Source organism: Carcharhinus amblyrhynchos, chromosome 22, assembly GCF_965287045.1.
Source record: "Carcharhinus amblyrhynchos chromosome 22, sCarAmb.v2.hapA, whole genome shotgun sequence".
NCBI lineage: Eukaryota > Metazoa > Chordata > Chondrichthyes > Carcharhiniformes > Carcharhinidae > Carcharhinus > Carcharhinus amblyrhynchos.
The window spans coordinates 16,244,078-16,256,122 of record NC_137345.1 but is presented as its reverse complement, the minus strand read 5'-3'; the positions used below and the strand labels follow the sequence as shown (position 1 = coordinate 16,256,122).

The following is a 12,045-nucleotide window of genomic DNA, read 5'->3' as shown; positions in this document are numbered from 1 at the left end:
GGACTAATGGTATGATTGTTAAATTTGTTGATAACACAAAGATAGATAGGAAAGTCAGATGTGAACAGGACACAAGGAGGCTATAAAGGGATAGGTTAGGTGAGTGGGCATTTGGAATATGATGTCACAAATGTGGGTATGTCCATTTTGGTAGAATAAATAATGTAAAGGCAAATTATTTGAATGGTAAGAGACTGCAGAGTACTGAGAGGGATCCATGGTGCATGAATTGCAGACAATTAGTTTGCAGGCACAGGAAGTAATTAGCAAAGCTAAAAGGATGTCATTGTTCATTGCAAAGAGAATTGAAGAAAAGAGTAGAGAGACTGTACTTCAATTATACAGGGCATTGGTGAGACCACATTTGAGGTATTGTGCACAGTTTTGGCCTCCTTATTTAAGGAAAGATGGAAATGCTTTGGAACAGCTCGGAGAAGGTTAACTAGATAAATGCCTGCAATGGGTGGATTGTCTTATGAGGAAAGACCAGACAGGCTAGGCTTGTATCTGTTAGCGTTTAGAAGAATAAGATGCAACTTGATTGAAACGTATAAGATTTTCAGGGGCTTGACAGGATGGCTGTGGAAAGGATATTTTTTCTTGTGGGAGAATTTAGAACTTGTCTTCACTGCTTAAGAACAAGGACTCACCTGATGAAAGAGCAATGCTCTGAAAACTTGTGCTAGCAAATAAGCCTGTTGGATTTTAACCCAGTGTTGTGAGACTTCTTACTGTGCACAGCCATTTAAGACAGAGATGAAGAAAACATTTTCTCTCAGAGGGCTATGAAAGTTTGAAATTCTCTTTCCCAAAAAGTAGCTAAGGCAGAATCTCTAAACATCTTTAAGGCAGAGGAAAATAGATTTTTGATTAATAAGGGGTGACAAGTTATTGGTGGTAGGCAGGAAATGTGAAGTTAAGTTTCAAATTAGTTCAGCCATAATCTTTTTGAATGGCGAAGCAGGCTGGAGGAGCTCATATGTTCTTAGAAGGGGGGTGGGAAAAGAAGACAGTCACAAAAGAGACCAATACGAGAGAGCATTTATCATTGGCAATGCTAAAATGATCTACAAATTAATTTACTAAAAAGCTATTGAAAATGAGTTCTCACCACAGGTTGCAGAAATGTTTGATTTTATTCACTACAGAGAAGAATTTAAAATTTGACATTCACTGAATCAAATTTGAGTTTGTGTTTTCTTAATGTCTTGGCCAGAATCGCACCACAAAAAAAATCTCAGTCTGTAATCAAAACCAAAATCCAATACTTAGTAAAATGACAGAACACTGCAATGAGGTTACAAAAATTGACTGATAGATGATTCGGTACTTAAGAAATAACAAACTGTGTGGTGATGTTTTGAAATTCATGCCAAGCCTGTAACTAATTATGTGTTAACATTCTAATTTTACAGATAATATAGGAGCCACGAAGTGGATATAGGAATTAAATCTGAAAATTTTTATGGTATTGAATAATAATTTTGAAGAATGTTTATTATCATTTTAACTTTGCCTATTGACTAAGGGCTACTTGCAGCATTTACATGCTTTGTTAAACAACAGACCTTTGGGACATTCTCTCCAGAAGGTTTGGTGCCTGGTGCAAATGTAGAATTTGGAAGCATCATTTTGGTCAGCGTAAAAGCCGTCACGTTTACGGTAACACCATTTTGAGTCATAATACACCTTAAGTGGAGGCCACATACAACACATGCAATTTTGATCATAGACCTTCTTCTCAACACAGCGTTCATGAACGGCTAACACAGCACAGCGGTAGAATTTGGTTGGATCTGTGGGGTCAGCGTAGGTACCAACCAATTTATTGATACACCATGTCTGGTCAACCCCCAGAATTACTCCGCCACTGCTACTGACCAAGTTAGTGCTCACTGTCGTTTTTCCACATTCTGAAAGAACAATTTGATAGCATTTAGATTTTCTTAAAATCATTAGATAGAAAATCTATTACTATGACAGTTCAATGGAGGAGTATAGTCAGTCACTGGATAGCAGGAAGAAGATCATTTTGCAGAAATCTTCCCTGTTAATTTTGTATTTATGTTCTTGAACATTGGCAGAAAATTGTTCAATCGTGCTTTCTGTGACTGTATAGGAACCTGCAACTGTGGTTGAAGTAAGAGTTCAGAGGCTCCAATTAGGAGTTTTGGAAATCCAGCCATTTAACTCCAATGGTTGCCGCTATAATTGCCACTATAATCACTATTCCATGTCCAGATAGAAAAATGTGAAAATTAAAAGCCTGCATATGCACTGATTTATATTCTTTATCTCAATACTTGCACTCATAAAGAGTTAGAAGTTTTCTTTTCTCAAGTTAGGCTAACACTTTAAAAATAGTTTCAATCTGACAAGCTTTGAATCTATTTCATTTTTTAAAACTCATTTTTTTGGGATGCGGGCATTGCTGGCTAGGCCAGCATTTATTGCCCATCCCCAACTGCCCTCCATTCCAGAGGACATTTAAAAGTCAACCACATTGCTGTGGGTGTGGAATCATATGTAAGCCAGACCAGTTAAGGACAGCAGATTTCCCTCCCAACAGGACATTAGTGAACCAGATGGGTTTTTATAACAATTAACAGTGATTTCATGGACATTGTCAGACTTTTAATTCCAGATATTTAATTGAATTCAAATTTCACCATCTGCTAAGGTGAGATTTGAACCCAGATTGTCAGAGCAATACGCTGCATCTTTGGATTGCAAGTCCAGTGATAATACCATTACGTCACCACATCCCCTTTTGATTTTCTAGTAGCAAATAAATATTTATATTTTATAGACATTTCACATAAATTGTAACGGTGCATGTTGGCTGTGATCCAGGTCAATGTGGTAGTCATTTTGTACACAGTGGTTTTCCACAAATTGCAATGAGGCTAATGACCAATTAGCTTTGAGATGAATACCCGAAACAATATTTCTGCTTCTTCTCATAATAAATTGTCCTGGAATATTTTTGACTACAAAACATTTCAATTATGGTTCTCGGATATCACGTATTTGCTTTTACAAGTGAAGTTAAAAACAGGGCAATTTGTTGAACCTGTAAAGTGATGTTGACCACACAAGACAGCCTTGTTAATCACAACATGCCTTTGGAAATGAAAGAAGGAGGGAGCTCTCTTTTCATACTTGAGCTTGGCTCATCTTCCAGTGCATTGCTGAGAAATTGGTGCACTGTTATCCTTTAAATGAGCTGTGCAAATAAGGTCACAGAGTAGCATTTCAGGTTTTCAATGCAGGGTCAGGAATCCAATGCTTGGATGGTCAGGGAAGTCAGGGTGGGGGGAAAATGTTGGGGGGCGGGATGGTGGGGGAGGGGGTCTTGGAGGGGTGAATACCAGCTCTGATGGTGGTGGGGCGTGGGTGGGGGTGAATGCTGCCTCTGGTGGTGTTGGGTGAATGGGAGGCCCTGAGACCTCCATGGTGGTGGGTTCGGTGGGGAGGAGTGGGATGGTTGAACAGATGGATGGAGCTGCGGTTACTCTTTAGTCTGCTCAGGGCTCCCTTTAAATATGGCATCCCAATCTCAGTGCAGCCGGGCTTTGCTAGTGTGTTGAGGCCCTGCCCCTCTACAACATGTTGTGAAACACGCCCACCTGTTTTTTTTGTGACAGTGTGGTAAGATCTGGAGAAGAACACGCCGTTTTTCTTGCCGGAACAAACTCTGCCATTTTTTTGCTAAGATTTCACCAACAAGAAGAATTCTGCATATCAGATGTGGTTTTTAGTGAATGGACATCTTGAATCAAGCCTGGAACTTTATTGTTCCCTGAAGGAATATGATCCTTTGAAGGTTTGTAATAATTTAATGTTTAAAAACACATGGCAGGGGATTGATGGTTAATAACTTACAATATATCTCAAATTGAGTTAATGTAAGCTATGTTATTATGACACTTCTATTCACCAGTAATTTAGTTATCAATATTTGCAAAAATGGGGTTGATTTTCAAAACTTCACTAAAATACAATAAAACATGCAATAATTACTATATTGTTGATACTTCTGTCCCAATATTGTAAAATTAGCTTGCTGAAATACCATTATTTTCATATTGCTGAAAAAGAGACATGTCAAAGCTTGTTGTCTTGCACACATCAGGACACTTTGCAAGAATACCAGTATGAGGGGAAAAACACTGATTTTATACTGCCTAAGAACAGAGTACTAATTGTTTGGCAAGTGGACTCTGATAAGTAGAGGCATTGCCATGGGGAATGTACCAGTCGATGGCAACTGATGGTTGACTGCTAAACATTGTTTGAAATTTTGACCAGACAGTTTGTCCCTGATTAGTCAAAGCATTGGACTAAGGAATGAGTCAGCAAATGGCTGTTTTGCTGGAACAGGCTTTTGCTACCAAATAAACCTGTTGGACTTTAACCTGGTGTTGTGAGACTTCTTACTGTGCAAAAAAAGATCCCTGTGTATTATTATATGTAGCTTCCAGTACACTGTGAGCCCTGCTGCCAATCATAATTCAATGCTAACGTAATTCTTAGCATACTTATTTTTGTGAAGTATCCTGATGAGAGCAAGATGAAAAGCTTTGACAGGCTTCTTTTTTTCAAACAATATTCAAGTTCTGTACTGCCAAACAACTATTATTTTAGTTATCAATGGAAATGACAATAGAATTGTATGCTCACCTGAAGATATTTCAAGAAACTTATGCAATTTGTTTGCTAGAGGAAGTACTCCTTTTTTGCAATGATTGTGCAAATCATCGAGGTCTATTGCCCACAGAAAGGCACCACCAAACTTGTTGACTTTCAGCCACTGGACCTACGATGATAATTTCTGTTATTTAATAACTTTCATATACCCTGTAGCATGTGGTATACTTCTATTATTGATGCGATCCCAAAAAACCTGAGCTCAGTTTTACACTATATATTAAGAGATGTTGGATTCACTGGTAATACCAGCATTTATTACCCATCCCTAATTGCCCTGGAGAAGGGTGGCAGTGAGCTACTTCCTTGACAACTGAGTGGTTTAAACCTTGGCACTACATTTGATTTGATTTATTCTTGTCACATGAATCAGGATATTGTGAAAGAATTGTTTCTCGTGCGCTATACAGACAAAGCATACTGTTCATAGAGTACATAGTGGAGAAGGAAAGGAGGTGGTGCAGAATGGAGTGTTACAGTCATAGCTAGGGTGTAGAGAAAGATCAACTTAATATAAGGTAGGTCCATTCAAAAGTGGCAACAGGGACGAAGCTGTTCTTGAGTTGGTTGGTACGTATCCTCAGACTTTTGTATCTTTTTCCCAATGGAAGAAGATGGAAGAGACAATGTCCAGGATACGTGAGATCCTTTATGATGCTGGCTGTTTTCCCGAGGCAGCAGGAAGTGTAGACAGAGTGAATGGATGGGAAACTGGTTTGTGTGATGGATTGGGCTAGGTTCCAGTGCAGCATTATTTGACAGCAATTATAGAATAGTTGTTCCTCGGAAACTCCTCACATCAATTTGTAGCCAGATTAGTTTTACTTAAAACATAGCGTGCGATACTCCTGAATCGGAACTAAGTATCCACACCAGCTGGAAAACTGGAGCATTTCCAGTTGGCACTGAAAGCAGATGAGCTCATCCCGAGAAAGCCGAAGGGCAGGCCAGCTTTTCAGAAATTGGGCCATTGTTTTAAAAGAGAGCCCCAATCTCTGCGTTTGTGAACAGTTCTCTCTCCCACCTAAAACCTAGAACTGTTACCCCCCGCTTCCCCTCTGGTCAGGGGTGCATCACCGACACCTCAGGAAAGAGGGGCATTCTACCCCCCCGCCGCTCAAATACCTCAACCCCACCACACCATGCAAGCATGACGGTGAACCGGCCTGAACACCCTCCTCAGTCCCTCTCCCTTTCAGACCCTCACTGAGACCCCCTTCCCCTCTCAAAACCCTTGCTTAGGTTCCCTTCTCCCCTCAGCATCTCCCTCAGTTCCGCTCATTCATGTCCCTGCTTCAAGCCACATGCCTTGGCAGTGCCAAGAGTGCATAGTCCCTGGCCCCCTGGCACTGACAGCCTGGATTAGCACCTTGGGCGCTGACAGGGGCCACGTAGGTAAGTCCAGTGGCCATTTGTCCCTCTGACACAGTCAGGTTGCAGAGGGAAGGTCCCCCAAGTGTCCTGGGGGCTTGGGTGGGTTCAGGCTGGGGGCAAAGTGCTGACAATGACACTGTCCCCTGGGATAGGGGCTTCATGGCTCAACTGCCCCTTCTATCCCTGGCAGCCCTGAAGATCACCCCTGGCATGGCAATTTCAGACAACATCTGTATTCCTACCTGTCAGCTGTGAAAACATTACCTGACCTGACAGGGGCCTGAGTGGTGTCCTCATGGGGGAGGTAGGTTGAAGGAGTGAGCCAGGTCACCCTAATATCTGCATGGTGTAGGGGAGAGGAAGTGACCCGTTATTTGAATGTTGGGGGGTGGTGAAGAAGATGCTCCTCTTTGTTAAGGAGTTGGTGGTGTTCCCCTGGATCCTAGGGAACCAGCATGTCAAGCCCCCATTAGGAGAGACAAGTGAACAGCTGGGGGCAGGGGAGATGGGAGTGTGGGGGGCAGTAAATGAGCTGTCAAACCCGCTAATTGTGTTATCAGTGGGTTTGCATAACTATTGGGTTGCTGCACACTACATGTGGGAACCCAACTGGGGCTGGCGGGATGGGCCAGGAGGATTGCAATAGGTTTGGCTCCTAGCTTCGGGCCAGATTTTTGCCAATGCCCGATTATCCGGACCACCATGATTTTCTTTGGGAGTAATGGGACTGGAGAATCCCCCCATAACCTGTGTGGCAACTTGGAAGGTTGGTACGAAAGATTTCCTGCATATTGAAAATAATGTGTCTACTTTTCTCGTCCTTTTATTAAAACCACACAAATCAGTGCGTAGAATAGGGATGATTGAATTGTGATGGTTGCAGCTCAAAATTTACTTAAATGGAGCTTAGTATATTGTTGTTGACTAGGATGGTTACTCGAATTTCCATCCTTTGACTAAGAAATCTCTGGAGAAATGTTTATACGTGGCATGTTGGGTTCTGTGGAGTGCAATGAAGTGGCCACCAAACCTGATCCTGCAGAACAGGTTGGAACAGGGGAGGAGTTTATAGGTTTAATGATGGGATTTTCAGCCCATGCTCGTCCCAAGTCCGGAAAATCCTGCCCAAGGTCAATGGACGTTTGCACGGTCCATGTTCTAGCCACTACAATTCCCATGGCAGGTGGGTGGGATGGGAACATTCTGGTCATCGAGTTTATAATGTACAAAATTTCAAATCTGCAGAGCAGGAGTTTGGCACAGCATAACATACATGTCACTTTTGACATACATGTCACTTTTCAGAATTTTTACCAAAAGGTGTACCATAGCTAATTGACGAAAGTGCTCTGACACTCAGGTACTAATGTTTAATTGGCCTGACCCTTTAAGACTGCAGAGCTCACCTGAAGCAGGGCATAGAAATGATCACATACTGCTGTTGACAATGTGCTCTGAATGGATCAGTCCTCTGATCAATTAGAAAACGTCTGCTGCTTTTTCATGCACTTTATCTCTGGATTGGCTGCTGCATCCGAATTCTCTGGTCTTCCTTTCCCACCGAAGGCGCTTGCCCCAAGTCTGGAAATTCCCACCCGAGGTCAACAGAGTTTTACATGGTCCACCACTACCAGCTACGATTCCCATGGCAGGCAGAATGGGAAAATTCCATCCAACATTTTCAGCTGCTTCTTCAATGATATTCCTTCCATCATAAGGTCAGAAGTGGGAATGTTTGCTGCTGACTGCACAATGTTCAGCATCATTTGTGACTCCACAGATACCGAAGAAGTCCATGTCCAAATGCAGCAGGACCTGGACAATATTCAGGCTTGGGCTGACAAGTGGCAAGTTACATTCTTGCCACACAAGTGTCAGGCAATAACCCTATCCAATTAGAGAGAATCTAACCATCACCACTTGACCTTCAATGGCATTGCCATTGTTGAATCCGTCACCATCAACATCCTAGGGATTACCACTGACCAGAACCTGAACTGTATGATGAACATAAACATCGTGGCTACAGGAAAGGGTCAGAAGCTCAGAATTCTGCAGTTTGTAACTCATCTCTTGACTCCCAAAGCCCATCCAGCATCTACAGGGCACAAGTCAGGAGTGTGATTGAATACTCCCCACTGGCCTGGATGAGTGCAACTCCAAGAACATTGAAGAAGCTTGACACCATCCAGGACAAAGCAGATTGCTTGATTGAGACCCCATCAGGAAACAGCTCCTTCCACCACTGCTGCACAGTGGCAGTAGTATTTATCAGAAGATGCACCAAAGACTCTTTAGACAACAGCTTCCAAACCCAGCATCACTACCATCTAGAAGGACAAGGGCAGCAGACATATTTGAACATCATCATCTGGAAGTTCTCCTCCCAACCATACAACTTTCTGACTTGGAAATATATTGTTGTTCCTTCGTTGTCACTGATGCAAAATCCTGGAATTCCCTCCCAAACAGCACTGTGGGTGCACCCACGTCACGTAGACTGCAGCGGTTCAAGAACAAAGCTCACCACCACCTTCTCAAGAGAAATTAAGGATGGGCAATAAATGTAGGCCTAGCCAGTAACGTTCACATCCGGTGAGAGAATGAAATAAAATTATTTCTGAAGAAACTGATTGCTACAATGGGGGAAGGTTTTTCAAGAATGTTGAAATAAAATTAGTATACATAATATCCTGCACTCTTGTAATTTATTGCTTCGAAGGCCCTGTGATATATATCTAAGTAGCCTAGAAAGATACTCATGTTTTAACATATAGATTTTTATAACACAAACATGTTACAAACAAATACAAATATTCACAAACTTAGAATGCATTCTAAATAAAAATTTACAAAGTGAAGAAACACAGAAAGCACAAACCGTACTTTGGTCTTGAAGCTATTTATATCATCGTATCCAAGCCACACTCTCCCCATAAATGCATATGGCACCTTCTGTTCATCAATCATTGTGATTTTAGCCTTTTTCAAGAAGTCACAGACCTATCAGCGAGAAGGATTAATTGACAATTAAGATCCATGAGGAGAATCTCATATTTGTTCACTGTTAAAATATTTGAGTAGGAGATTGCTGAGGCCCTTGAAATTACTGTTAGAAATTTGTCTTCACTGCCTGGGTAGTAATTTTGTGAACAGGTTGCTCATTTGAGTTGAAAAACAGCTAGCCTTTTACTATAGAGAGCGGATGCTAGACACCACCAGATTATTATAGGTAATAAAAACTATAATCTACCTCAGTATTTCTGGTTTCTGCAAACGTGTGGTTCAATGTAAAAACTACTTCTTAAAAAGTGAGATTAGGTTATAGCTCAGTGGCAGGGAAAAGTTTTAAGTCTATAATTAAGAATGAACTTTCGATAAATAGGAATTCAGCAATGGGCTGTATGGATTTTAACAGAATGTTCATTTCCACAATTTTCTATTTTTATTGAAGATTTTCAGCAGCGCTTTGCATTTGGATTTCAACAATACTTGACAAACCTCATAGACATCATGAGAAGGTAGCACAAATGGTTGATGCGTAAATGAGGTAGATGCAGTGTGCATGGACTTTTGGAAAGCCTTTTATGTGGTACCACAGCTGAGATTATCAGAGAAGACAAGAGGATATAGAATTAGATGCAATTGAAAAGAACAACTCAAAGAAGGAAGAAGAAAGAGTAGGAGCTGAAAGTAATTTTTCAAAGTGATCAAAAATGGGTAATGGAATCCCAAAGAGTTTGGGACCAACTTTGAATTTACATTCAATATTGGCATCAATAATTCCTCATGCAAGTCCTGGGGGACAGCCATGGCTTGCATGGGTCATTACTGCATCAAAATGTCAATAAAATAGATACAGGTGTAAAAAATTGAAGATGTGATCAAAAAGGGAGGGGGCAGTCATTGTCATAGCCTATTGCATTAAATTATAGCCGGATCTAGTGTTGTTATTTATCTTGAATAGTTCCTCAGGATGTTGACAAGGGGACAATGGGTCAGACAATGTTCAATGCTTGTCAAGGTTAGGCTTAGAGATTATTTCTCAGCTTCTACTTATTTATATTGTCACCAATCTTTGCCACCCTAACTCTTGTAAATTGTGAGGATACCTTTTTTTCAAGATTAGTGCCTGGATAATGTTCTTAAAGAATCAGGTTCTCCAGGATTATTAACAAGTGGTGCCATTTTGTTACTTTGGAGACTACAAATTGAGATGTAGCTAATTTTTTAGAAGGCTAACTAAAATTTCAGCGCAATCTTCACGAGATGGGGGAGTGGGTTAAAGGTCACATACAGAATTCAATGCTAGTATGTCGCTTGCTATAAATTCTGTTTTTTAAAAAAATGTTATATCATGAATGGAAATAGGGATCATGCTGTGGATGGGCAGAGGATAGGGGGTTACAGATTCATGGGATATTAAAGGCAATATAGGTACCACGCCACACTCCTGCCATCGGTAAGCCAATGTGTTTACACTTATGCAAGTTGACAAGTGAATTAACTCTGTTACCAGTTGAGTCACTCATTACTCTTGGTCAAGCAGCCCTTTTTTGGTCATACCCAAAAATGCATTTTTAAAAACACAATTTTGGGCCAAAGTTTTTTTTCTCCTGATTTGTTTGCCCTGGAGATTAATCTTTCATTGTTGAGGACCTCAGGCAAATCCTGACAGGCTGGGAACTCGGCTGCGTCAGATGGGTATAGAAGAGCCCATGACACTTCCCGGCCCCATCTTGGGGGAACCCTGTGGTGAACCATTTAAATGTCCATTGGCTTTGATGGCATGAGAAGATCCTGCAAGTAAAGGAGCCGAAAAGTTCTGGCTCTAATTTCGGGAAGCTGAGTATTTTCTTGGCACTCTGGCCAACAATTCTGGCTCATCTAAAACCAAAAACAGATTATTTGTTTGTGGGATTGTAAGGCGCATAAGTAAAAAGTTGTGTTTCTGTTCATAACAACGGTGACTATTTTGTAAAGTCATCAATTGCTTGTAATCTCTATGTGATAGGACCTGGTTAGGTACTTCGTAATTGCAAACTCTTTCTTCCTATGTAATCTTCCTGTGTAAAAGGAACATTTTACTAAAATGCTGGGGCACGATTTTTCAGTCCTTCCACCAGCAGGCTCTTCTGATACCACCAAAGAACCAGGGAATCCTCCATGACAGGTTCCCCAGTGCTATACCTCAAATAGCCATTGACTTTGGCAGGACCTGAGGATCCCATGGTGGGCGGGCAGGGAATGGTGAGGGATGAGGGTGGAGAATGCATTGGAAGGAATCCTGGCCACTGTAATTAAAGGACCTTTTGGAAGTAATAAAATATTCTGCAAGGGAACATCAGACTTAACTTAATTATCGGGATGTGGGCAGCACTGACAAGGCCAGCATAATTGTCCATCCCTTCATCTTGATTAATGCAACTGAGTGGTTTGTGAGGACACTTCAGAAGGTTCAGGCAGTCAAGCATATTAATGTAGCACTGGAGACGTATATAAATTAGACCAAGCTAGAACTTTGGGTTTTACTCCCCAAGTGTCTCAGGGAAATTGGCAGGGGTTTTATGACAATACAACAGCTTCATGTTCACTTTCACTGATAGCTGCATTTTATTCTCCAATTTCTATAGCTGAATTCAAATTCATGATGACATTTAAGTTCTCATTCTCTCGAATATTAAAGGTGGCACGGTGGCATAAGAGATGGCATGGTGACACAGTGATTAGCACAGCTGCCTCACAGCACCAGGAACCTGGATTCGATTCTGGCCTGTCTGTGTTGAGTTTGCATGTTCTCCCAGTGTCTGTATGGGTTTCCTTCAGGTGCTCCAGTTTCCTCCCAAAGTCCAAAATGTGCAGGCTAGATGGATTAGCCATGCTAAATTGCCCCTTAGTGTCTAAAGCTGTGTAGGTTAAGGGGATTAACAGAGTAAATATGTGGAATTACTGGGATAGAGC

The 12,045-nt window shown here is 41.3% G+C and overlaps 1 protein-coding gene across 1 annotated transcript in view; it reads right to left on the bottom strand.

The window, feature by feature from the left end:
- Positions 1-1,530: 1,530 nt before the first annotated feature.
- The window catches only part of LOC145356951 (acidic mammalian chitinase-like), a 46,726-nt gene continuing 36,211 nt past the window's right edge, over positions 1,531-12,045 (bottom strand). Inside the window, exons 9-11 of the mRNA XM_080209964.1 lie at positions 8,971-9,087; positions 4,684-4,819; positions 1,531-1,913 (exon numbers count right to left, since the gene is read on the bottom strand). Coding sequence (XP_080066090.1) covers positions 1,531-1,913; positions 4,684-4,819; positions 8,971-9,087 — 636 coding nt within the window. The remainder of the gene's footprint in view (positions 1,914-4,683; positions 4,820-8,970; positions 9,088-12,045) is intronic.